Raw genomic sequence first — 23,292 nt, 5'->3', positions numbered from 1 at the left:
AATTCTATGGAGGCTGTGTTGCTCTGTCTTTTTAGTGTCTGAAATCTCAGTTTGAATCCAGCCCACATGGAATGATTAAATCTCTAGTGATAGCATGCCACTTTGCAAAACTTCCTCATATAACTCCAGACGGAGGCTCTTTCTGAAGCTACAAGACAGACCTTACTACCCACCTTACAAAGGGTAGGGGATAGTGTGAGAGAATGAGTTTGGGGAGGGGTGGGAAGGAGTTGAAAGCATCAGCTGCTACTGTAGTTCATTGCCTTTCATGACCAAAAGGACGGTATTCATGCAAAACCAAACACAGAATGTAAATAACACCATCCCTTAGAACAAAAATTAGATTTTATTGTAGAATGACTTAGGTGCAAAGGTTTTGAAATCAGAGGTAAAACGCAGCACTGAGTTCATGTTAGCTCTGAATTCACAATACTCTAGTGTTCTAATTGCTTAGAGTAGGGCTCGGCTGGACTCGGGTGTCTTGCATTGCTTTTTCAGTATAATTTTTTCTTATCAACTGTATACAAACACACACTAAAATACTCGCATTTTTGATTGGATAAGTGAGTTGAATTATAACAGCATACAATGTGAATTCTGATTTCCTCCTCACATGCACACTTCATCAGATCAAAAAAGCTTTTCAATTTTAAGCATATGACAACACTAAATAACTCTCCTGTGATTAGAAGGTGCTGTGGGTTGTGCTGAGTCCTGGAGACTGTAACTACAGTATTTGAAGTGTCTCTTCTTAACTTTTCGAATTCTCATCTTTTAAACCCCGAAGTATCTCTGCTGATCCTATAATCTCAGCTTTCCTTTCTTAAGGAAAATATTTTTGACACATTATTATACAGATATGGCTCATTCTTTTTAAAGTTTAAACTAACATAAATTGAGTCTCAATACAATTTTTTTTTTACAAATTGCATTGTAAGCAGATACATTTCTTTAAACAGGGTGTATGAGCCATAGAGAAAAAGAGGCTGCTATTATGAAAAGCTACCTTTTTAAAAAAAAAAAAATTACATAAAATTAACACTAATTATTTAGATTGGCCAGGAGTCCTAAGAACACGCACCACTCTAGCTGCCATTATGATTTCAATTAGAACACTGTAACTTATGTTTTTAAATGTTAAGTGCTTGTGCTTCTTTTTTTTTTCTTGGTGGCCTGCCCACCATGAACGTAAAGGCTTTTGTGCAATTTACGCTTAACCTATCCACTGTGTATTAGACGACTCTATTAATTATTATAGACTGTTATTGCAGCTTTCCTGACCTTCACTTTGGGTCCTATCTGTGCTGATCTAAATGCATTGTTTTAATGATTTAAAAAAAAAATTCAAGGCAAGCTTTGATGTGGCTTTAGCTGCCTCGATCGTCTGGCCGCATCTCAGAGATGTGTCACCTATGCCGGGAGGGAATAGGAAAATCACGTTTTGAATGGTAATGATAACATACTAATCACTTCCTTTCTTTGAAGATAGAAGCGAGATATTCTGTCAGCATCCCTGGCTGCTAGAGCTTGGAGGCATTGGTCTAGGTGTATTAGCTTAAGTGTGCATGTCAATACAGCTTGCATCTCCCAAGATCCATAGGGGCTCATTAGAGCAAGGTAGATCGTTTCGGTAGACAGCCACTCAGATAATATGTATGGCACCTCCTTTTTATTATTATCATCAGAAAGCATTCCTTCGATATTTTTTTTAACGACGTCTGTCAACAAGGCAAAGTTGTAGGAGTTGTTTTTGACACATACCAAAATTGTTTTTTGGGGTGAAGGAAGGGTTGGTGAAAGCAGGAGTCTGATTAGTTTATACATATTTTTGACAGCTTGACTAGAACTAGTTTAGTATTAGTACTCTAAAAAGAGAGTGGTTTATGGGTGGACCATAAAATAGTGAAAACAATCATTTCACCTTTGCACTATCACTAATTATTGTAAAAATGTGTACAGTGTTATATTTTTGCTGGAGTTCATAAAAAAAAATCTCTTTATGTACATAAACAAGCATGTACCTTTTTAAAGGGTTTTGGTATATATCTTTAGCTATAGACACCAGTGTTTTGTTGCTGTATGTGTTTATATCAAGCAGTCCTAAAGATATATCTGCTGTTTACTATTCTGTAAGAGTAGAATTTTGTTTTTATACAGTAGTACTTTCCATAGTAATACAGACAATGTAGAAATATACTCCACTGAAAATTGTTAATATTAAAAATTACCACCTGCAATAATAATGATGATTTGTGAAATTATTGTTCAGTAGAAAATGTGGATGCTTATGTATGATAAAATGGGGAATAAATCTTGAAGTTGATCTTCAGGCAGTGCCCATATATAACAGAAGCACTAGATTTGATCAGCATGCTCATGTAATAACAATGAAGCACATATTCACTCTTTCAAAACAAAATGATTGGTACACATAATTATGATTGATCACAGAACCTGCCTCTCCCAATGGTGCTTGTAATAGGCTATTCTGTGAAATATCTGTAGATATTTTTATGTTTTGGCATATGAAAGCATAATTAAAAAAAGTGTCGGGGGGGAGAACATTGTAGACTGCAGTCTGATTTTTTTTTTTTTTTTTTCTTTTTCAGAGGGCACATCTGCTCGATAACACAGAGAGGCTGGAAAGGTCATCTCGGAGACTAGAGGCTGGATACCAAATAGCAGTGGAAACCGGTAAGAATTCTGAGAGTGAGCAAATTGTCTTGCTTATGCACAGCAGTCTTCACAACACATGACATTTCAGGGAAACTTCAAAGGCGAAGCAGAGACAGCAGCCCGAGATGTGGTTTACATATTGGGGAGACAATTGGGAGCTTATTTGCACTTATCTTTTTTCAAGTTAAAAGGCATGACATCTACTGAAAACAGTTCCTGAGGTTTAAAAGTATACATCTGAAAAGAGATGGAATACTTTGTCTAAATTCTACATTTGTCTTAATGTGCAGTTACATATTGTCAGTTTACCCACCCGCAATGATTGCTAGCACACACTGTAGACTCTAGTTGTTTTCGTCTTTTACGTTTATTGATATATGTAAAAATTATTTTAATAAATCTTAAATAAATTTTAATAAATATTAACTAGAGACTAATAAATAATAAGGTTGCCAACTCAACTTTCTTGAAATTGATTCTGCAACAGATTGTTCAGGTTTTTTTATATAATGTAGGTAGCAGATTGTACTTTATTTTGTTCAATTTTTACAGATTCAAAGGAAAGAAGGCTAAATCAAAGCTTAACTTATTATTTTTATTACTGATAGTAACTCTTTTCAATTGGTACTTTCAAAATGGCTTCATTAAATTATACCTATCAGTGTTTTAACAACAACGCAACAATAACTAAGCCCCCAGAGTCTAATCTTCTTAATTTATGAATACATTTATGCAAAATTATGGAAAGTTTCATGTCTATTTATATTTTAAAAGTAAAATAATTTTCTGGGAGACGATTCTAATTAATTGATATATGCTGGTATCCTACAGAATCCAGTATGTATTATTTAAAAGGTAAACTAAGTTTAACCCTTGTAAAGGTAAATACTGTTGTGTTGTTATTGTAAATAACATATAATTAATATGTCCACATTTAAATTATTCTGGACTTAGTGACATGAAAAATAATGTAAAAGAAGTTGGCAACATACCATATGTGAAAGGGAAAATTAAGTAATTACTCATGAAGAGGTCAGAAAAATGGAAATGAACACCATATCAGTAAAGGTAGCTTTGCTGTAAGTTCTCAGAACGTCCTAGCAGTGACCACAACTCTTGTTGAGAAGGACTGTTTTAATGAGTTAAAAATTCAGCTCTCTGCTTTGTTATCCTATCATGTTTTTTCCCAACCAAAGGCTATGTAGAATTGCTGTCTCTCAGTTACAGGTGAAAGTAGTTTATTCCTTCCTCCCACCCTTTGGAATATGGTATCTTAAAAAGAGCCATCCTGTTAACTTCCATTACCTATGTCTCCATGGCCATCTCTGATATGTATATATGAGTATGGGCCAGGTCCTCAACTGTTGTAAACTGATAATTTCATTGACTTCCCTGGACTTACACCAACTGACACCTGCTGTCCCTATATATCCCTCTCTGTGATCTAAGGTGCAGTTTTTGTTTTATAAGCTGCACAGGCATTTTCACTTGGAAGTATTAGCATCACTGGAATGCAGTTTTCTTCTGCAACTTGTTGTGGGAAGAAGATTAGTAAATTTTCCCAGTGTTGACTATGAGGATTTTGGGAAATAATAAAATTATATTAATTCAGTACAATATAAGAGTTAACTTTTTACACACATGTGGAGCTGTGGTATAATCATTCTGTGTAGTGTTGCCACAAAAGTACAAAATCTCCATTTTTGAACCCCGATTATCACTAAATTGGCTTTCAGACCTAGATCTCCCATGATGATGAAAGGAGAAGGTGACAACCATTAGATGTCCAGTGTATTATGTTTTTTTAATATGTATGAAGCCCTTTCTAATTAAGTCAGATTACTTTCACTTCTGAAATACTCAGTAGTTCAAATCCATTTTAGGACTCTCTATAAAATATTTTTGTTATATTCATTGGCAGTTCATAGCATTAAAAAACCCCAAAATATATTATACTGTATTAAACCTCCTGTGATCTGCTAAGGATTAATCTGAGATCGCATAGCAAATTTCATACAGGGTGCTTATTGCCACATGTTAAATCAACTGCCATAAATTGGAAGTTTTTTGTCATTTGTCTCTTTAAATTGTTTACCTCTCCAGTCATTCATGTATTTGGGAATACAGGCCAAGAAATATTGGGTGTAACTTCCTTCTGACTTCCATCTTTCAGTGGGTAAGCACCTAAGGGTACTGGATCCTCAACAGGAGGCAACATACATCACCTTAGCTAGGATCCAATCTGAAATCAACTGTTAGGACTTCAGAATTTACAGGTTGTGACCTATGGAAATTAAATATATGGGGAGACCTTCTGAATGATTAAGGATTAAATTTGCCATATTCCAGGTGGCCCCAATGGCACCCCATGACCAATTAACTTTAGTAAAGCCAAAGGTAGTGTGGATCACTAGTACTGGGATGCATTTCACCGTAAATATTAATAGGGATTCATTCCTAACTTAACAAGTGTTGGAGTGTTGATGTAGTAGCACAGCAATTGTACATTCAGTCCAAGCTCTATTTAATTGCTTCTTAGTCATTTAAATGTGTTGAGCTGTACTTCACATGATTCAAACTACACACAGGTCTCATGTCATATGATTTTTGCAAAGAAACCATTTCTTATATGGATTATGTTCTTGATGGCCTCAGTGTTGTCTGTAATAATTAGGATGAGACATAATAATGGCTGACAGACTTGTAAATTCTACTTGCCCCCGGCAAGGATATTTTTTCTGTTGATCAATGGGGAAAAAAATGATTTGCACCTTTTTTTCCCCCCATTGTTGTTCGCCATCCTGGTAAAGAGGAGACAAGCAGGTAGATTCTTCCTATGGATTGGCGGGAGACTTTTTTTCCAATTTTGAATGGAATACATTTTATAACTCCTTAGGGTCAAATTTTAGTTGCATCCTAACTGAATTCTAGAGTTTCCTGCTCTTCCCTGTAGAAATTATATAATTTGGGAGTGTATCTCTCTCTATCCAACTTTATATATAACTTTTGCAAGCAGGATAGCTTCTCTGGATCTGCAAAAGTTCAAAATGCCTTGTTTAATTCATCTTCAGAAAAGTAATTGGAGTGCAAGTAGTCAGTAATGTGTTGTGTCAGTGGGGGGAAAAAAAAGAACTAGCTCAAACCTCATGTGAGGCCATCGTGGTTGGATAGCTTTCAGCAAGACCTTCCTGACTGCTAAATGCTTTCTGAAAGAGAATACTGAAATTAATATCTAGACTAGGGCTGTCCATTAATCACAGTTAACTCATGTGATTAACTCAAAAAAATTAATTGCAATTAAAAAAATTGCAATTAATCACACTGTTAAACAATAGAATACCCGTTGAAATTTAGTAAATATTTTTTAATGTTTTTCTACATTTCCAAATGTATTGATTTCTGTTACAACATAGAATACAAAGTGTACAGTGCTCACTTTATATTATTTTTATTACAAATATTTGCACTGTAAAAATGATAAAAGAAATAGTATTTTTCAATTCACATCATACAAGTACTGTAGTGCAATCTCTTTATCGTGACAGTGTAATTTACAAATGTAGGTTTTTTTGTTACATTATTGCACTCAACAACAAAACAATTTAAAACTTTAGAGCCTACAAGTCCACTCAGTCCTACTTCTTGTTCAGCTAATCACTAAGACAAACAAGTTTGTTTACATTTATGGGAGATACTGCTGTCTGCTTCTTATTTACAATGTCCCCTGAAACTGAGAATAGACGTTCGCATGGCACTTTTGTAGCCAGAGTTCAAGGTATTTACGTGCCAGATGTGCTAAACATTTGTTTGCCTTTTCGTGCTTTGGCCACCATTCCAGAGGACATGCTTCCATGCTGATGACGCTCATTAAAAACAATAATACATTCATTAAATTTGTGACTGAACTCCTTGTGGGAGAATTGTATGTCTCTTGTTCTGTTTTACCTGCATTCTGCCATATACACCTCTACCCCAATATAACGCAGTCTGATATAACATGAATTCAGATATAATGCGGTAAAGCAGCGCTCTGGGGGGCGGGGCTGCATGCTCTGGGGGATCAGCACATTAGCCTGTCTGGCTCTCACACGCTGCTCTGAGTGGTGTGTTAAGGGTGACGGGCCAGGGCCAAGGGAAATAGGTGTCAATTCAGATCTTCGGGGCAGTGCAGCGGGGTGGGGGGTGGTTCATGGCTGGAAGTTCAGGCCCCAGCCTGGGTGCCTGTGGCTGGAGGGAACGGGTCGGTGCTGCAGCCCCGGCTCCACGCCTCCCACACCCTGGACAGGGGCTGCTGCGTGCTCCCTCGGCTGGGCGGTTTTGCTGTTGCCGCCGCCGCTTCATTTGGCTCCTGCCTCCTTCCCGTGCCCCCCACCTGAGCACCTCTGCCCCTACTAACAAAAATGATTTAGTTCGCAAGTTTACAACCACTTTTATCCTAAAGGAATAAAAATATCTTTCCTTGTAAAATTTCAAAGCACATTGTTTCTTTTACACTCTAATCCCTCTACCCCGATATAACGCGGTTTCACTTATAACGTGGTAAGATTTTTTGGCTCCTGAGGACCGCGTTATATCGGGGTAGAAGTGTATATCGTGTTATAGCAGTCTCGAATGATGACCCAGCACACGTGCGTTTTAAGAACACTGTCACAGCAGATTTGACAAAACGCAAAGAAGGTATCAATGTGAGATTTTTAAAAATAGCTACGGCACTCAACCCAAGGTTTAAGAATCTGAAGTGCCGTCCAAAATCTGATCAGGATGGGATGTGGAGCTTGCTTTCAGAAGTCTTTAAAGAGCAACACTCAGATGTGGAAACTACAGAACCCAACCCGCCCTCCCCCCCCCCCCCCCAAAAAAAAAAAAAAAAGAATCAACCTTCTGCTGGTGGCTTCTGCCTCAGATGATGAAAATGAACATGTGTCGGTCCACATTGCTTTGGATTGTTATTGAACAGAATCTGTCATCAGCATGGATGCATGTCCTCTGGAATGGTGGTTGAAGCATTAAGGGACATATGAATCTTTAGCGCATCTGGCACATAAATTTCTTGCTACACCAGCTACACCAGTGCCATGCAAGCGCCTGTTCTCACTTTCAGGTGACATTGTAAACAAGAAGCTGGCAGCATTATCTCCTGTAAATTGTAACCAGAATTGTTTGTCTGAGCGATTGGCTGAAGTAGGACTGAGTGAAGTAGGTGGTGTGAAAGTTTTACATTGTTTTTTATTTTTGAATGCAGTTTTTTTTGTACATAATTCTACATTTGTAAGTTCAACTTTCATGATTGCACTACAATACCCATATTAGGTGAACTGAAAAATACTATTCTTTTGTTTTTTACAATGCAAATATTTGTAATAAAAATAAATGTAAAGTGAGAATTGTACGCTTTGTATTCTGTTTGTAATTGAAATCAATATATTTGAAAATGTAGAAAATATCCAAAAATATTTAAATAAATGGTATTCTATTATTGTTTAACAGCGCGATTAATTGCGATTAATTTTTTTAATTGCTCGACAGCTCTAATCTAGACCTCACCATGTATCATGTTTCAGAGTAAGAGCCGTGTTAGTCTGTATCCATAAAAAGAAAAGGAGGACTTGTGGCACCTTAGAGACTAACAAATTTATTAGAGCATAAGCTTTCGTGAGCTACAGCTTACTTCATGTATGCATCCGATGAGGTGAGCTGTAGCTCACGAAAACTTATGCTCTAATAAATTTGTTAGTCTCTAAGGTGCCACAAGTCCTCCTGTTCTTTTTACCATGTATCATGAAAATCTACAGAGCAAGTACAACCACTAAATGCTATCCAAATTCATATGATGAAACGGTGTTAAAGATATCAGTAAGTGGTTTCCTTTTCTTCCTGAGCCTGAGGTTCTTTCACAAAACTCCGTAGATGTGATTTCTGTGAACCATAACCCCTCTCTACATCAGTGCACTTTCTGAGTTTCTCTCCATGAATGGTGATTACTGAATGTATTGGTATGTCTCTGGATGCATCTCAAGTCCTCTGAGCTATTAAAGGTTTATACTCTAAGTGAAAGAGATTTATTCGTTGTAGTGAATCTCAAAACTTTGGACCATTTTCATATCTCCTACTCACAAAGAAACTTACTATAAAGAATAATCTGTCCATGGCGAAGCTCCATCTGAATCTAGGTTTCAGACCTTACTTACATTAGAAGTTTGCAGTACTATTTAATGTTTGGAAATCCAAAGGACACATAATGCAAATATAGTTGACAAGTGTTCTGGACTTTCATGAGCCTGTAAAATATAAACCTGTATGATCATGACCAGGAACGTCAATTCCATCTCGAAGTGCATTGCCAGCGAGTACACTTCCTAGTGGTCTGATTTTATAAAAGGTGAGGGTGATCATTTAAAACTCTGGTTAAAACATAAAAACAGTAGTTTCACAGTGTTGGGTTGCCCTCATTGTTTTGATTCATTCATTTGTGTTAGCTATATTTGTTAGCGACTGATTTAGCCTATACTGAATGAGAATGTGTAGAGCTAGAATTATGTACTATACCAATTCTTCTAGGGTTACGCTCTGAATGTAGCATTGAAGTTCTGCTTTATCACTGACTTGCCATACTAAGAAGACCAGAATTTCTCTTTCTGTTTCCTTAGATCAGTGATTACTAAACTGTGGTCAGTGGATTGCTAGCAGTTCATGGAAAGCTAGGTGGTTATATGGTTCTAACTTTCCCCTTTTACCTCCTAAAGCATATTTAAAAATAATAAAAATATATGAAATACTTTCTAAGGGTTATTTTCTATGTAAACAATTTTTGTAGTAAGCAAAGGAGTGTTACATAATCCTAAATGGGAAGAGAGGTAGTCCACGGAATTATGAGTGAGTGAGGGTCCACAGAAACTTTTCCTAAGATGTGGCCTTCCTATGTAACTGTTTCAGATGCATTAGAGGCCAGCCTGCAATAATTCATTTCCATATGAATTTGGAAGGGCAATCATAAAAAGCACATCCTTCTTCTGTTACAAAATGTTCTTTCCTGGTGTGTGAGTAAATCAAGGTTTTGACCTGTCTTTGTTTCAAATACCATTCCCAAAGTCAAAGCCCAGCATCTTCTCCTACTCTTCTGTTATCTTCTCTCAATTGTAGGATGTGTTTCAAGGTGTGCCATCGGTCCTGTAAATAGGGTCATACTATTAATGGTTGAGATTTTGCAAGCAATACAGGACATTTAAACACACATCTTCCATTCAAATGAATAGAATGTTTATAGAGAGCTGCTGTTGGCATTACAACCTGTGTGTCATGAATGTGTATCTGAACAAGGTACTATCTTAAACTAACTGCAGTGGATCTCTTTGCAGTTGTGACTGGCTGAGTTTGAACTATTCAGTGATGTGATGTGCCCATCAGTGCACGATGTTATCTGACAACTTTGGACTACTACTCCTTTCCTGGTGAACCATGAATCCCTGTCCTCATGGACCTTCTTCCTCCAGAGTTCTGAAGTGGTTCTGCTCTCAAAGTATATTTTTAGTGCGGTAAATTAGATGTATGTGAGTAAAAGTAAAACATGTGGTATCACAGAAGTTAAAGCTGAAAATCTCCAGCTACACTGAGTCCATCCCATTGCAAATGCAGGGTTTAGGTAGAGCATGCATTAAACATCACTGTGATCAAACACTTTAAGCCAGACGAAAATAAAGTGTGGTCACTCAGTATAGGAAAGATTTAAATTGTTATAACACCCATTTTTAATCACACATCCTAACAGTTATACAGGTAAGGCTAAATTTTCAGCCTCATTTAAATGGGCTTCTACTTTTATGGATGCACAATTTTGTTGGAGCCATTAAGATCACTTAGGCATCCACGCATCTGATTTGTGTTCAGGTTCACAAATATCTAAATGAAATTAATTATTGCAAATGTAAAAATGAAAGCCAGGTTTTGAAAATCTGGCCCCCAATTTCCAATTCCTCGTGCTAAAAACCTACTCCTGTCCCAGATATTTACACTTAATATCCACCTATTTCATCTCTAATGAATTATTCAGACATGTGTACGTGAATACTATATGTAAAACCTTTCATTAGTAAAACGGGGCTTCTGAGTTATGGTGCATAAACCAATATCTCCTTCTCAGGTGTTTCTTTGATATCCCTGAAGAACATCTTTCTACTGAAATCTTAATCCAAAGTTTCTACAGTGAAATGAGTTTTTATGCAGCTCTCAGTCACTGTTAGAAAGAGCTTTTTCATGATCCCTGTTTCTTCTACTCAGAGGGGTATTTCATGTTTCATATATACATTTTCTTTGCAGGCTGATTTCTATTAAAATCTGTTTATTGTGTAAGAAATTGATTTGGAAATGATATATTTCATTTCTAAAACTTTAAGCTCTCTGCCTCCATCCAGATTCTAGGTGAGAGTGAGGTGGTGATGAGATATCCTCTCTGCGAGTATCGGGCCTCAGCCTCATGTACTGTGGAAAGCAGAGTAAGACTTCTCAGGATAAAGCTATTACCCAGAGGAGATGTGTTTTACCTAGTAACAGCCAAGAGTAGCAGCAGCAGGGTAGGAATTGACTCAGCTGTGCCCCTTGCCTTCTGTTCCCCAATATCTTCTCAGCCTCTTGCTGCTGATTGTCAAGAAAATGCTTTTCTACAACTTTGGCTCTAGACATTTCCTTTCTTTTTGCTAATTGGCTGCCTGCCCCAGTCACCTCCCACCCTCTCCCAGTTTCTCTGCTGCCATCCCCACTCCCCCTACCTTCAGTGCTCCCCTCCTCCCTACTCTGCTTGTTCTTCACTTTCCTCCTCTTTTCTCCAATTCTCTTACTTCGCCCAATGAAGTTCTTTCCCTTCCTTTTGCCCATTCTTTACTCCTGCGTGCCCCCTTCCCACTTGCCGCCGTCTGTACTTGTTCCTGGACTCCAATAAAAATAGATAGAAAGAAATGTACTTATATTTAAAAAGTGGAAGAAACTTTTGTATTCATTAAGTACCCTGGTTGCTTTGTTTTGAGGCAGAGACCTTGATTACAATTTTGAGTCCATTGAAGTCAGTGACAAAACTCCCATCGACTTATGTGGGGCCATGATTTCACATCAATGGGACTGTGATCTTGATAGGGGCCTACTTCAATCTAAATATGCAGTACTGGAGACTGAGCCATTAGAGAATCTTTGAATGCTTGTTGTTTGAAAAAGTCTATTCACAAGTTTCTCTGATATTTTTTTTTCCTGCAGTAGCATTATTCAGAGGATGAAATCCGCTGTTTTCTTTACCATGTAAAAGTGATGCTTCTCAGGATGGCAGTATTTCACATACATTGAAAGCTTAGCCATCTTTTGGGTACACTGCTTCAGCTGTTTAACATCTCATAGCAGATCTAAAGCCCACTCAAGTCAATGCTTATCTTTCCTTTGACTTCAGTAGATTTTGAATTGGGCCATTAATGCAAAAAGTGAAGGATATCAGACCCAAAGTGATAGTCCAAAGAAAATTTTATATGGAAAAAAGTAACTATCCAAATTTGGCCAGGATCCCAGGGCTAGTGTCTTATGTGATGCATGAAGTGCTATAGATATGTTAATGTCCCCAGTTGTTCAGGACCTCAACATTGTGGAACTTGTAGTAGGATGGTTCCAACAGAGCCATGCTAAGGATTGGATCTGGTTGAATTATTTTTAAAAAATGACATCAGTTTAACACTTTTTTTACCTGAGTAAATAACTATCCGTTATTCATGAAGATTTGCTGAATGATTTGGGCAATTAATTTTCAGGCTAAGGCCAGTCACCTGAAGTGTGTGGTATTGTTTCTTTTTCCTTGATAGGGTGAATAAAACATTTTAAACAGGAGAAGAGAAACTTGTGAATAATGTACTTCCAGTGTGAATTTCTGGATGAATAATCATTCATGCTGAAATCTGCAAAATTTTCATGATCATTTTTACAAATAACTGGCATTTATCAGAATACTCATGAGTTATGAACTGCTGATTCATAGCTAGCTGAACCCAGCATATATTGTGTGTGTTAAAAAATTATTTTTAAGGCATTGATCTGTTCTGTTGTGGAGACTGATTTAGTACTGGCTTATAAGGAATAGGGTCTCCTCTTGAATCACCAAAACACTAACTGTAGCACCTTGCTTTTCCTTGGTGGACTTCAAAACCTGTTTGCTAATAGTATTTGCAAAGACTGCAGGTTCCATGATGAACCACCGTCAGTGGTGATGCATTGTAATTTATTCTGTGGGTGTTCATGGCAAAGCTCTTGAAGTAACTGGTTAAATTAGAAATATTATTTTTGGTTAAAACTATTGAATAACTTCATTTTCCTACAACAGCATTGTTAACTTTTAAAATGGTTTATATTCTAATCTGCTTGTAATAATTTATATTATATGCTTAAGAGGTCTCAGCTGAGAATATGGGCCCATTATGCTAAGGCTATATGTACCAATAGTAAATACAGTTCCTGGCCTTAATCTAACAAAGACAAACAGAGGCAGGCGGAGAAACAATAATAAATTACTGTCCATTATTACTGCTAGTGATCTGAGATCCCCTTTCCAAAACAAAAGTAATGCTAGAGAGGCTGCTCCCATTTTTTCCTTACTCTTTAGTATTGCACTAGATTTATTAACCACCAATCTCAAATATAAGTGGGTGGTGGTGGTGGGAAGGGGAGTAGCAGACACCAGGATTTCACTTACTGAATACAATTTGTCTTTAAATGCAGATGTTCTACTGCACTCATTCATTCACTAATGATTCCCAACCTTCTACCAGTCACCTACTGTACTAGATCAACAGCTCTTGCAGGTACAAAGTAAACTGGAGGAGAATCTAAAGTGATGAGCGTAACAGTGGAGAAATTTAACTTACAGTGGTCTCAACAACTCCTTTAATCAGTTTACATGAGTTAAGCATCACTCATTCCACTAGAAAAAAAAAACAAAATAAAAACAAACAACTTACCTTAGCATGTTGTAGAGGACTTACCGAAAAAAACAATCTCGTCAGGAAATTTGAAGTAATGGGGAATAACTGAACTTGTCTTTCATGGGTAGAATCCAAATCCTGAAAAGGACAGTTGTCCCTAGACTCCACTCTTGTCGGCATGATTTTCCCCACCATAAAGACCTCAGTGTAGACTTTCAGTAACTGAATGAACTGTTCATGAATTTTGTTTGCCTCCTTGTGGAGGACAGTCATCTGTAACCTTTAAAAGATCATGACAGAATAGTGTACTAAATCTGTCTGACCTGCAACGGTATTAATTATCCTTCAATCTGTGAGATTTAGCTATGTGGTTTCCTGGTACACAGAACACTTAGGTCAAGACTTAAAAGGGGGAGCCTAAAGTTAGGCTCCTAAATCCTTTTTTAGAACACCTATATAAGTGGCCCGACGGAGCTTCCAGCAGCTTCTATTGACTTCTTTGGGGTTGCTCACATGTTTAAGTGCTTTGCTGCAGTGGGGTATTTGAGAATGGTCTCTCATCTCATCCTATTATTTTTGAAGGTCTCACAGCTCTTGCCCTATACAAAAAAGTTTGTTGAGATACTGAAAAGATCCACATCATCCCTCAGTGAAGGAGCAATAATAAGATTTTAACATCTACCTATAGAATAGGGTTAAACTCAACAGTCTTGATGAATAGCAGTCTAGACATGTTCTCCCATGACACTGTCATAGCATAAGGAACCCCTTTGGAATTACTGAAGGACCACATTTTACAAGCTAGTGTGCAGTGGCATTCCCTCCTTTTCTCACTCTGCCTTATTCTTCTGTGTTACTGCCTTGTCTTATTCTCTTTATATTCTTTGTTTCCCTCCTGTTCCTCTTCCTTCTCAGTTTTTATTGCATACAGATCAAAAAAATGTTAGCTGATTACATTGCACTCCAGTGGGTGATGCTCTCATTGTTAATTTGTCTTTTTTAATCTAAATAATGATAAACCCTTTGGACCAAGCTGTAACGTTAAATGATTCTATTTCACATTTTCCACCCAATGTTATGCTTGCACATGTCAAGTGGAATCTTTGTATGGACTTTATGCAGTCTGCTCTTTCTATAAATTTGTATTGTGTTTTTGGTAACATCACCAGCACAATCTTGGTGGGGAGACTGAGGCCCTTTGCAGAAATGGGCATCTCCAATTTACTCACTATAAAGCCCTTTTAAGCACTTGTGTTGATCAGAAGCTACCTCTTTAAGCATTTTGCAGATAACCAAAGACTTGTGTTTTTCCCATCAACATAAAAAGATAAATTTTCTCAGTGAGTTTACATTATTTTGCTTTTATATTACAACACATTTATCTCACTACCATAGTATGGGCCCATTTTATGCAATGTACATAAGCACATGCCTAACTTTAAACTTATGAATAGTTTAATTGACTTAATAGAACTGCTCACATGTTTTAAATGTTTTGCTGAATTAAGGAAGTGATTTATCAGGCTGGAATTTGGGAACATGTGAAGGCATCTGTATTCCATTGCAACTTTATTATACCTAAATAAAATAAGAGAAGGCAAAGCAAGAGACAAAATTCCAGTTTTCTTTCAGATACAGAGAAACACTTTTAAACTTGTGACCTTGTTACATTGCACTCATATACCTTTCCTAGGGTAGGTTGGTTGGTTGGTTTTTAATTTTTTTAAATCAAGTTTGGTTTCTCTTTGAGTTTGACTATTAGTCCTGAGATGTTTTCCCTTTAGCTGGTGTTTATGTGTTTAATAGATTTTTCTTAAGTGGGTACCGTGGAATTTTCACAGCATTAGATCTTGTTGGACTGTACTTTGTGTACAACTTACATTAAGTGGAAAACTTGATAGGCTTAAACATTTTTTAAAAATCTTGCTGGTTTTTGTACTTTTCTTTCACCTCTACTTCCTGTTGGGCGGACAGTGTTTTCCTCCATTTGCACAAAAGAACAAAGTTTAACATTAAAACATTGTTTGTACTGAAGAACATGCTTTTCCAAGTAAAGTCAATATCATAAGGGCTCTTGTGGTGGATCATCATTCAAGTACAGTACTTTGGTGCCCTTTTACATCTTGAGTCTCAGAGTCCAAGCCATGGTTACATAAATACCTGTTTTTTGATGGGGGCAGTGGGAATGCCCTAAACCCAGACAGAGAAATTGATCTTTGAAAAACTGTACGCTTAATAGAGAAACGGCAGAGTGGCTTGTAATGTCACCCTTACTTCTCTAGTGTTCACTTCTGTGCTAGTCCAACTAGAGTACATATTCAGAATCTTGTAGCGTCATCTTATGAAGTTAACATTTTTCCACATCTGCAAGAAACATTTACTTTGTCATAGTCCCTGATGTTTGTAATGCAAAAGAGGGAGTCTTAAAATATCAACTGTTTTCCAACATTCAAGTTTGTCCGATCGATAATGAATTTAGTGAAATTTAATTTTTAGTCAGGATTGAAGTACATATGGTCATATTCTCAGTTGGTGTAAATCAGCATATCTCCATTAAAGTCTGAAGCTATGCTGATATGCACCAGGTAAAGATCGAGTCCATAATTTCTGAAAGTAAATCCATTTTTCTATTTTTTTTTTAAACTGAAAAGCTTTGTTACTTTCTTGTAGGTTCATGCTTAGGCTGTCTGTCATTTAAATGAGTGAGACTCAGCAGCTAGACTAATGGTGATAGGACGGGCTTGCCAGATAAGAATGTGCATCAAATTTGTATATTTTCAACTTGATGATGATAAGCCTGAATATCAATATCATCAATAGGTAACTGGTATGTTTGCATTTTTTCTGAAATCACACAGTTCATATGTTGCATTTTGCTAAGTAAAACTTTGGGAAAAGTCTTCTCTGGGCTGGTCTCAACTCTGATGCCATTCCCCCTCTCCCACCCCCACCCCCCATATGGAGCACCTGTAGACTACAGAGATTTTTGGTTTTTATTTTAATTTTGTTCCTTTTTAGCTTCCTTACAGAATATGGAAAGATATACCCTTCTAGTACTATAAATTTACAACTTGGTGAGACGAAGATTGTGTTCTTTATTTTTGTTACTCATTCAGATACTGTAGTTCATTATTTTTATTACATTTGCCTGATCTTGAAAATATAAACACATTTTCACTTATATGAACACCTCTTCCCTAAGCCACCATGTTTAATGTCCAGAATGCCATCTTCAGAAATCTTTGTCCAGTAACCTGGTTATTTTTACTTTTATTTTACATGCTACGTGCAATTGTCATTGACATTGTTAAAATAATGGTGACTGCCATCTCGCTAGGTTACTCCCATTAGTTTAACAATGTACAGTGTGGAAGCAAATCAATGATTTTTAACAAAGGAAAGAATCAGGTTTATTTTTTAAATCAGGATTTATTAAAATTAAGTACTGATACATTCTTTTAAAAAATAAATCTGTTTAAAATTAAATTGCTAATTATGATGATTATGTTAAAGCCTACACTGTACTGTTATCTACTAAAATCATTTAAATTAAAAAATATTGCTACATCAATGAGCCCTTCTTAAATTTTAATGAGTCAAGGATTTCTGCAGGGGGAAAACATCTTTATCTTTTAAGATCAGATCAAGCTTTATATTATGTCATAATGTCATGTACCACTTACATAAGTATCTATATTATTTTCAGACTGAACGGTGGAATGAATGCTGGTATTTACATTTTTCCAAATGTAAGTACTTTCTCAGTTTCTGTTGTGCAGAAAAGCTTTTGCTCTAATTACCTTTGGTTTCAATATTTTTTTTCTTTACATGGACTAATTCATTTAAGTTGAGAAACCGAATGGAAGCTGAAAAAGCAGAAAAGCTTGTTTTCCACTTGCAATATGTGAATAAAAACTGAGTGGGAGAGGTTGAGATCTACTATTTCTAAAGTCTTGAAGAACATGAGCCAGATTTTCAAACCTATTTAGGCACCTATAGCTGAAATAGGTGCCTACGGGGATTTTCAAAAGCGCCTGAGCAAGTTAGATGCCTAACTCACATTGATTTCAATTCCCAAAGTTTAAATTAATTCCCAAAGTTTCTGTTTTCTTCAGTGAGTATTGGGATAAGTCCTAAGAGCCTAATTCTGCCTTTGAATGCATTCAGAACTTAAGAAGAAGATCCTTCTGGATGTTGGTGAACAGAATTTGATGGGTTTTTATTCACTTTCTCTAACCTCTGTATTAGTATATCTGATTTAATTTGCAGAATCTATTGTATTGTGCTTGGTTTCCTACATGGGAAAAATATGAAAGTCCAAGTCCATATGTGACTATTTCCTTAAACTTGGATTTTGTTTTACCTTGGAGATGATATTTGTCTCAGAATTTGTTGTGATGTTAGGATGACAAGTGAACTCTTCAGAGCACTTACTTTTGAAACCAGTTTTGAAATAACATCACAAACCTGGCAAATAACAATAGTACAATGTTTATAATTGAAATTTTTCTTATTGTATCGACACTTCGGAGACATAAAGCTCAGAATTGAAAAGTTGAAAATGTATATTCTCTACATTAGTAACACTAGACTTATCCAGGCCTTTATTTCAATTGTTGAAAGCTATTAGAAAAGAGTCCTTGTAACCCTATTTTAACTTTTATAGCTTCCTTTTTTTGTATCTTAGCAAAATATACTGTTTTCTTATCTCTAAAGATTAAATATGCCCATTTTAGCTATGTGATTTTTATATATGGATAGGAAATAGAAGTCAGTATCCAGATTTGTTGACCCTTGAGATCTAATATTGACCTCGGCAAGTATTAACTTCCCAGGTCGATAAATGCTGTTATTGACCTCAAAGAAAAGTCAATATCTGCTTGTTAATTTGCAAACTATGACTGCAAAAAAATGTTACACATTTTGTTCTTCATTATCACCCTATTTATATCTGTTTTTTTTAACGTCTTCAGTATTTTCACCTAGAGATCATCATGTCAAAACATTTCAGTCCCAATTGTTAGAAGTTTGGGGAGACAGGCATTGTACATTATGGAATAATTGATGAGTAGTACATGTTATTTCCTGTATCTCATAAAAATAATATCCAGAACAGTTGTAGATCTGTGCTGTTTTTCTCTTTGGGCAGTCCATTCACTTCATTTCATTTTCTGTGATGCACTTCATCAAAACATTGCACAAAAGTACTACATTTTAGTTGCCAAAAGAACATTTCTGCATGAATATATGAGGGATGAAAGAGTGACTAACAGAAATAAGGAGACTGAAAATGATTACTATAAAAAGTAGTAATTAATGTACAGTAGATTTGATCTATTTGCATAGGTATGACAGGTTTCCAGGCAAGAATTTGTTCTGCAGCTGGTTGTAAAAAACAAGATGACTATAAAAAGTATTATTAAATGACGAAATATTGGTAGAGAGTTGGTATTTTGCATCATTGGTAAATGAACATTGAAATGTCAGGTTTTACGTAGCTTGAAATGTCTGAAAAATGCCTATTGCTGAAATTCAAATGTCATAACTCTACTTCTGTACGTATATCACTTTGATATTTAAACTTAAAAACCTAATACATGATTTAATATTACTTTGGCCTTGTTATGATCTAACTGCCAAAAGAGGCAAGGAGGCTGATTTCCCTCCACCCCCTCCCCAACCCCTTCTGGTCACACAAGACAAAGCATAAATCTGTCAGCCTTTTGCAGTCATTAATTCTGTCTGATACGTGTGCGATGGTCTTGGCGAATTGAATGTTGTGTTTAAGAAACGTTCCCCTATTAAACGACAATGTTAAAAATATTGAATTGCAAAAATAAAGTTATAGTTTACTTGTTATAATAAATGTGGTAGCTGCATTTATGCTGATGATTTAATAGTATTAAACCTGCATCTCTCATCTTGGGAACTCAAAGCTTTTTACAAACATTCATTAGTGTACATCACACCCCTGTGAGGTAAGGTTGGTACTGTTATATCTTCTTTATAGATAGGGAGCCTCAGACATACAGAAGTTAAGGGCCAGACTGAGGCAAATCAGATCAATCGGTGATGTGTAGAATCATGATTCTCTGGTGTATCTGGAAAAGAGTGTGTGCTGCTCCCTACCACATAGAACAAACCTCCATGCATGGAAGGGGGCAGGAGTGATAGGCACTCACTCTCCACAACATCATCCCCTGCCCCCACAATACATTGTGCTCCAGCTGTGCCCTCAATATCACCCCTGTTTTGGGGATTGAGAGGAACAGTGTAGGTGCCAGCTGTGATGGCTCTTTGCCCAATGAGGACTTTTCCACACTAGCGGAATCCTCAGCAGAGAGAGATCTACTTATTTACCGTGGGAGCAGGGCAAAGGGGGTAAAGTGGGGCTCACGGTAGAGCCTCAGAAATCCTAATATCCAGTCCCCTGTTCTGACTACTCCCTTCATTTGTAGTATATATTGTAATATAGTTTAGCTTTCCAATATATGTAACTGTCAGCAAAGCTACTGATTTCCATAACTGAAGCTGCTTAGGTAGTCACACTAATTGTCAGTGTGACATAAACCAGTAATGGTATGGGATGAGATACCATGCTTAAGCACATCGTGAATTACTTGTACTCTCCAGAATTTGCATTATTAATGGCATTTACCCCTGACTTTCTATTTCAGAAAAAAGGCACTCTGCAATTAAAATATTAAATATTTGACTACTATCAAATGAATCTGTTTTAGGTTTACTAAACTAGAAATATGCAGCACCATTAAGGTCATAATTTATAATGTGTACCTTTAGTACTTTTTCATTTTTCTGTATTAGGAGATTAGGGAAAAGTAAGCTCTGTAAATTAAGTTTTATTGCAAAATTATCTTCAGATGTACAGCAGTGAAGATGATATTGAGTGATAGCACTAGAGTGGATTTTGTATAAAGCAATTATAGCTTGAAAACCACAATCTGAATGAAAATATTGCTCAAGGTTTTCTGTAATCTAGTATTTAATACAGAAACCTTCCTTTGGAAAGTGCTTAAATTACCTCTGTTTAACAGAAGACGGCATGCCTAAAGCGTTAATGCATATTGTTGACTGAAAAATGCTTTACTGAAGCCTAGTTTCAGTGATCATCCTGTAACAAGTCTGAAAGGTACATATAAGCACACAGGTTTTTCCCCCCTTGGGTGTATTCTGTACTTAGACTATTGCCATGGTTTCCAAAAGGTATTGCTTTATGTTTATTCAATCACTGGAATTTGTAATTTGCAGATTGTTTTAGGTAGGTGAACTTGGATGCTGTGAAATTTTTGCATTATAGAAACAGAGATACTCAGGGTGGGGAAAAACATACTACTTACACAGTATAAAGAAATAACGTATGTAGAAGTGCATATTATGTTTACAGATTACAGTTCAGGAGTTGAAAAGGTAATGGATTTAATATAATATTTTACTTTAACTTCACAAGAGTTGCTCAATTCTGCCCCTAGTGCATGGAATTTACAGAGATGCACTAATTGTGCATATATCACTTGTCCCTGTCTGTCACCTTTGTCCAAACTAGTATATGTTCAGGAGTCTCTAAATAAGTGTCAGAAACATTTTCCCAACTGAAACGATCAAATGAAGTCTATTAATTAGTGTGCAACACTGGACTTCTTTGTATATTGTGTAAGGTATTTTGCATACATCTTCCATTAGTGCTAATAGGAGGGGCTTGTATTAAACTCCTCCCCAAGCGTCTGTGGAGAATATATCCCTAAATGTTTCCTCGATTAAACCTTTAGAGAAATGTCTGTGTAAAGCAGTCACTTTGAAATAGACAGAATAGGATGTTAAGAAGAGTCTTTATTAATCAGAAATAAGTAATTTACCCTCAGTTTCATTTTTGATAAATAGTACATGGATGTGTACTCAACGAAATCTCCAATAATGCCATCATCAATCAAGACAATTGAGTCAAGTGGTTACCGGTTTCCATCTTTTCAGATTGATCAAATTGAAATAGCCCATTAGGAATTGATTTAAACCAGCTTAGATAAGCAGAGTCTTAGTCCTGATCCTTGAGGTTTTGGCTACTAAAAGTTCACTTGGAGCTGTGCATATACCACCTCCACAGGCCATCACCTTTATTAGTGTGGAGATAAGCTGATTAGATCTTGTCAATCAAAGGTGCCAAAAAATATCTCAATTGAGAGAGTCTCTCCCTCTACCCCCCCCCCCTTTTTTTTTTTAAATCATTGAAGCAGGCAACAAAGAGAGAGATGTGTGGTATGCATCCCCATGGTTGTCACCATGCAGGGTGCAAGGGTCCTGTGATGATGTGATGACTATATTAAAGACTACATCAATTTGTTTTAAAGTGTTTTGATTTTTTATGGTGGCATTAAGAGAGAGAACATTGTGGTTGCAGCTTTACTAGAAAGCAAAGAGTTCTAGAAGAAAAAAAAATTGTTTCTTTGAAGCCTACCGGGGCTTTGAGTCTTGCTGTGCCAATGGGCGCTCAAGTGCTCCCGTAACTGGCATACACTGATCCACCACCAGCTTAGGAACTATTCTTCTGTCAAAATTATTCATTGATATAAAAGGAAAAGATGCATGAATTTTTAATCTTTGCAGAAGTAATTTTAAATATTAGTCTAATGTAGCCTTTTAAACTGTTATATGATGAAGATTTGGTTGGGCAAACAATGAGCATTGTATACTGATGATAATCTGGAAAATTATAATGTAAGATAAGGTCAGTTTTGAATAGTATACAGTGAACATCCAGAAATTAATCCATGCACTTATTTAATAAATATATACAGGTATTTGTATCTCCTCTTTCTAGACAGATAAGCCAGATAAATGGAACATCAACTATAAAAATGTCATTCTGCAGTGTTTCAGCTTGAGCCTTCATCATACAGTTAGTAAAAGATGGTATAGAGGAATAACTGGGCTTTTGTTCTTCACATTTGAAGTTTGCTCACACTAGGCCTCCCTCATACTTCAAATGCAAACAACAGAAGCCCATCCTTTTCTTCCATCACCCTACACTCACCACCCAATGAAGGCTGGGGCCGCAGTGCTACAGAACTACATTGCCACAGTGGATTATCTCTTTATCAGCTATTCTTCACGCCACTGTATCAATTTTCCACTAACCAATCAGAAACTCCTATTAGAAAAGATTGTTTTGCTATTTCTTCCAGATAAATATATTTATAGCTGCATAGATCCACAGAGGCATCTTGTGTGCTGCACGTCATAGGGATGAAGGGAGCTACGTTCTCCTTGCAGGGGGTTTGAAGTGTATCCTTCTGGTGAATACTGCTGTTTGGGGGTACCCCATGAATTCTAGTATTCAGTGGGAGGGACTCTGAAGATCTTCATTATTCAGTTTGGCGCAGTTATTCACTTTGATATACCTCCATTTTATGTTGCAAGCTGAAACACTCTATATTTGCATAGTCATGAAGGATCCTCTGCTCTAATCTCACTCCCAATCCTATCTAGTCATTGTCTCAGGGTCCCATTATCAGTATGCATACTCCGAGGAGACTGGTGGCTAAATTTAGCAGAAACAAAATAATGTGGCAGTAAGCTGTAGGTTTTTTAGATGGAGAGTGGAGAGCAGCTTTTAAAAACAAAGTTTTTATAATGAGGCTCTCTTTGGGCCGGGGGGGGG

The 23,292-nt window shown here is 36.6% G+C and overlaps 1 protein-coding gene across 8 annotated transcripts in view; it reads left to right on the top strand.

Annotated features, from left to right (window-relative positions):
* The window catches only part of VTI1A (vesicle transport through interaction with t-SNAREs 1A), a 352,051-nt gene that overhangs the window by 82,306 nt on the left and 246,453 nt on the right, over window positions 1-23,292 (top strand). For all 8 annotated transcript variants that reach the window (XM_073354362.1, XM_073354360.1, XM_073354361.1 and 5 more), the window contains one exon: window positions 2,610-2,694. In XM_073354362.1, the coding sequence (XP_073210463.1) occupies window positions 2,610-2,694 (85 nt within the window). The remainder of the gene's footprint in view (window positions 1-2,609; window positions 2,695-23,292) is intronic.

Source organism: Lepidochelys kempii, chromosome 7 (genome assembly GCF_965140265.1).
Source record: "Lepidochelys kempii isolate rLepKem1 chromosome 7, rLepKem1.hap2, whole genome shotgun sequence".
In the NCBI taxonomy this organism is placed as follows: Eukaryota; Metazoa; Chordata; order Testudines; family Cheloniidae; genus Lepidochelys; species Lepidochelys kempii.
This window is presented reverse-complemented; position numbering and strand designations above follow the sequence as displayed.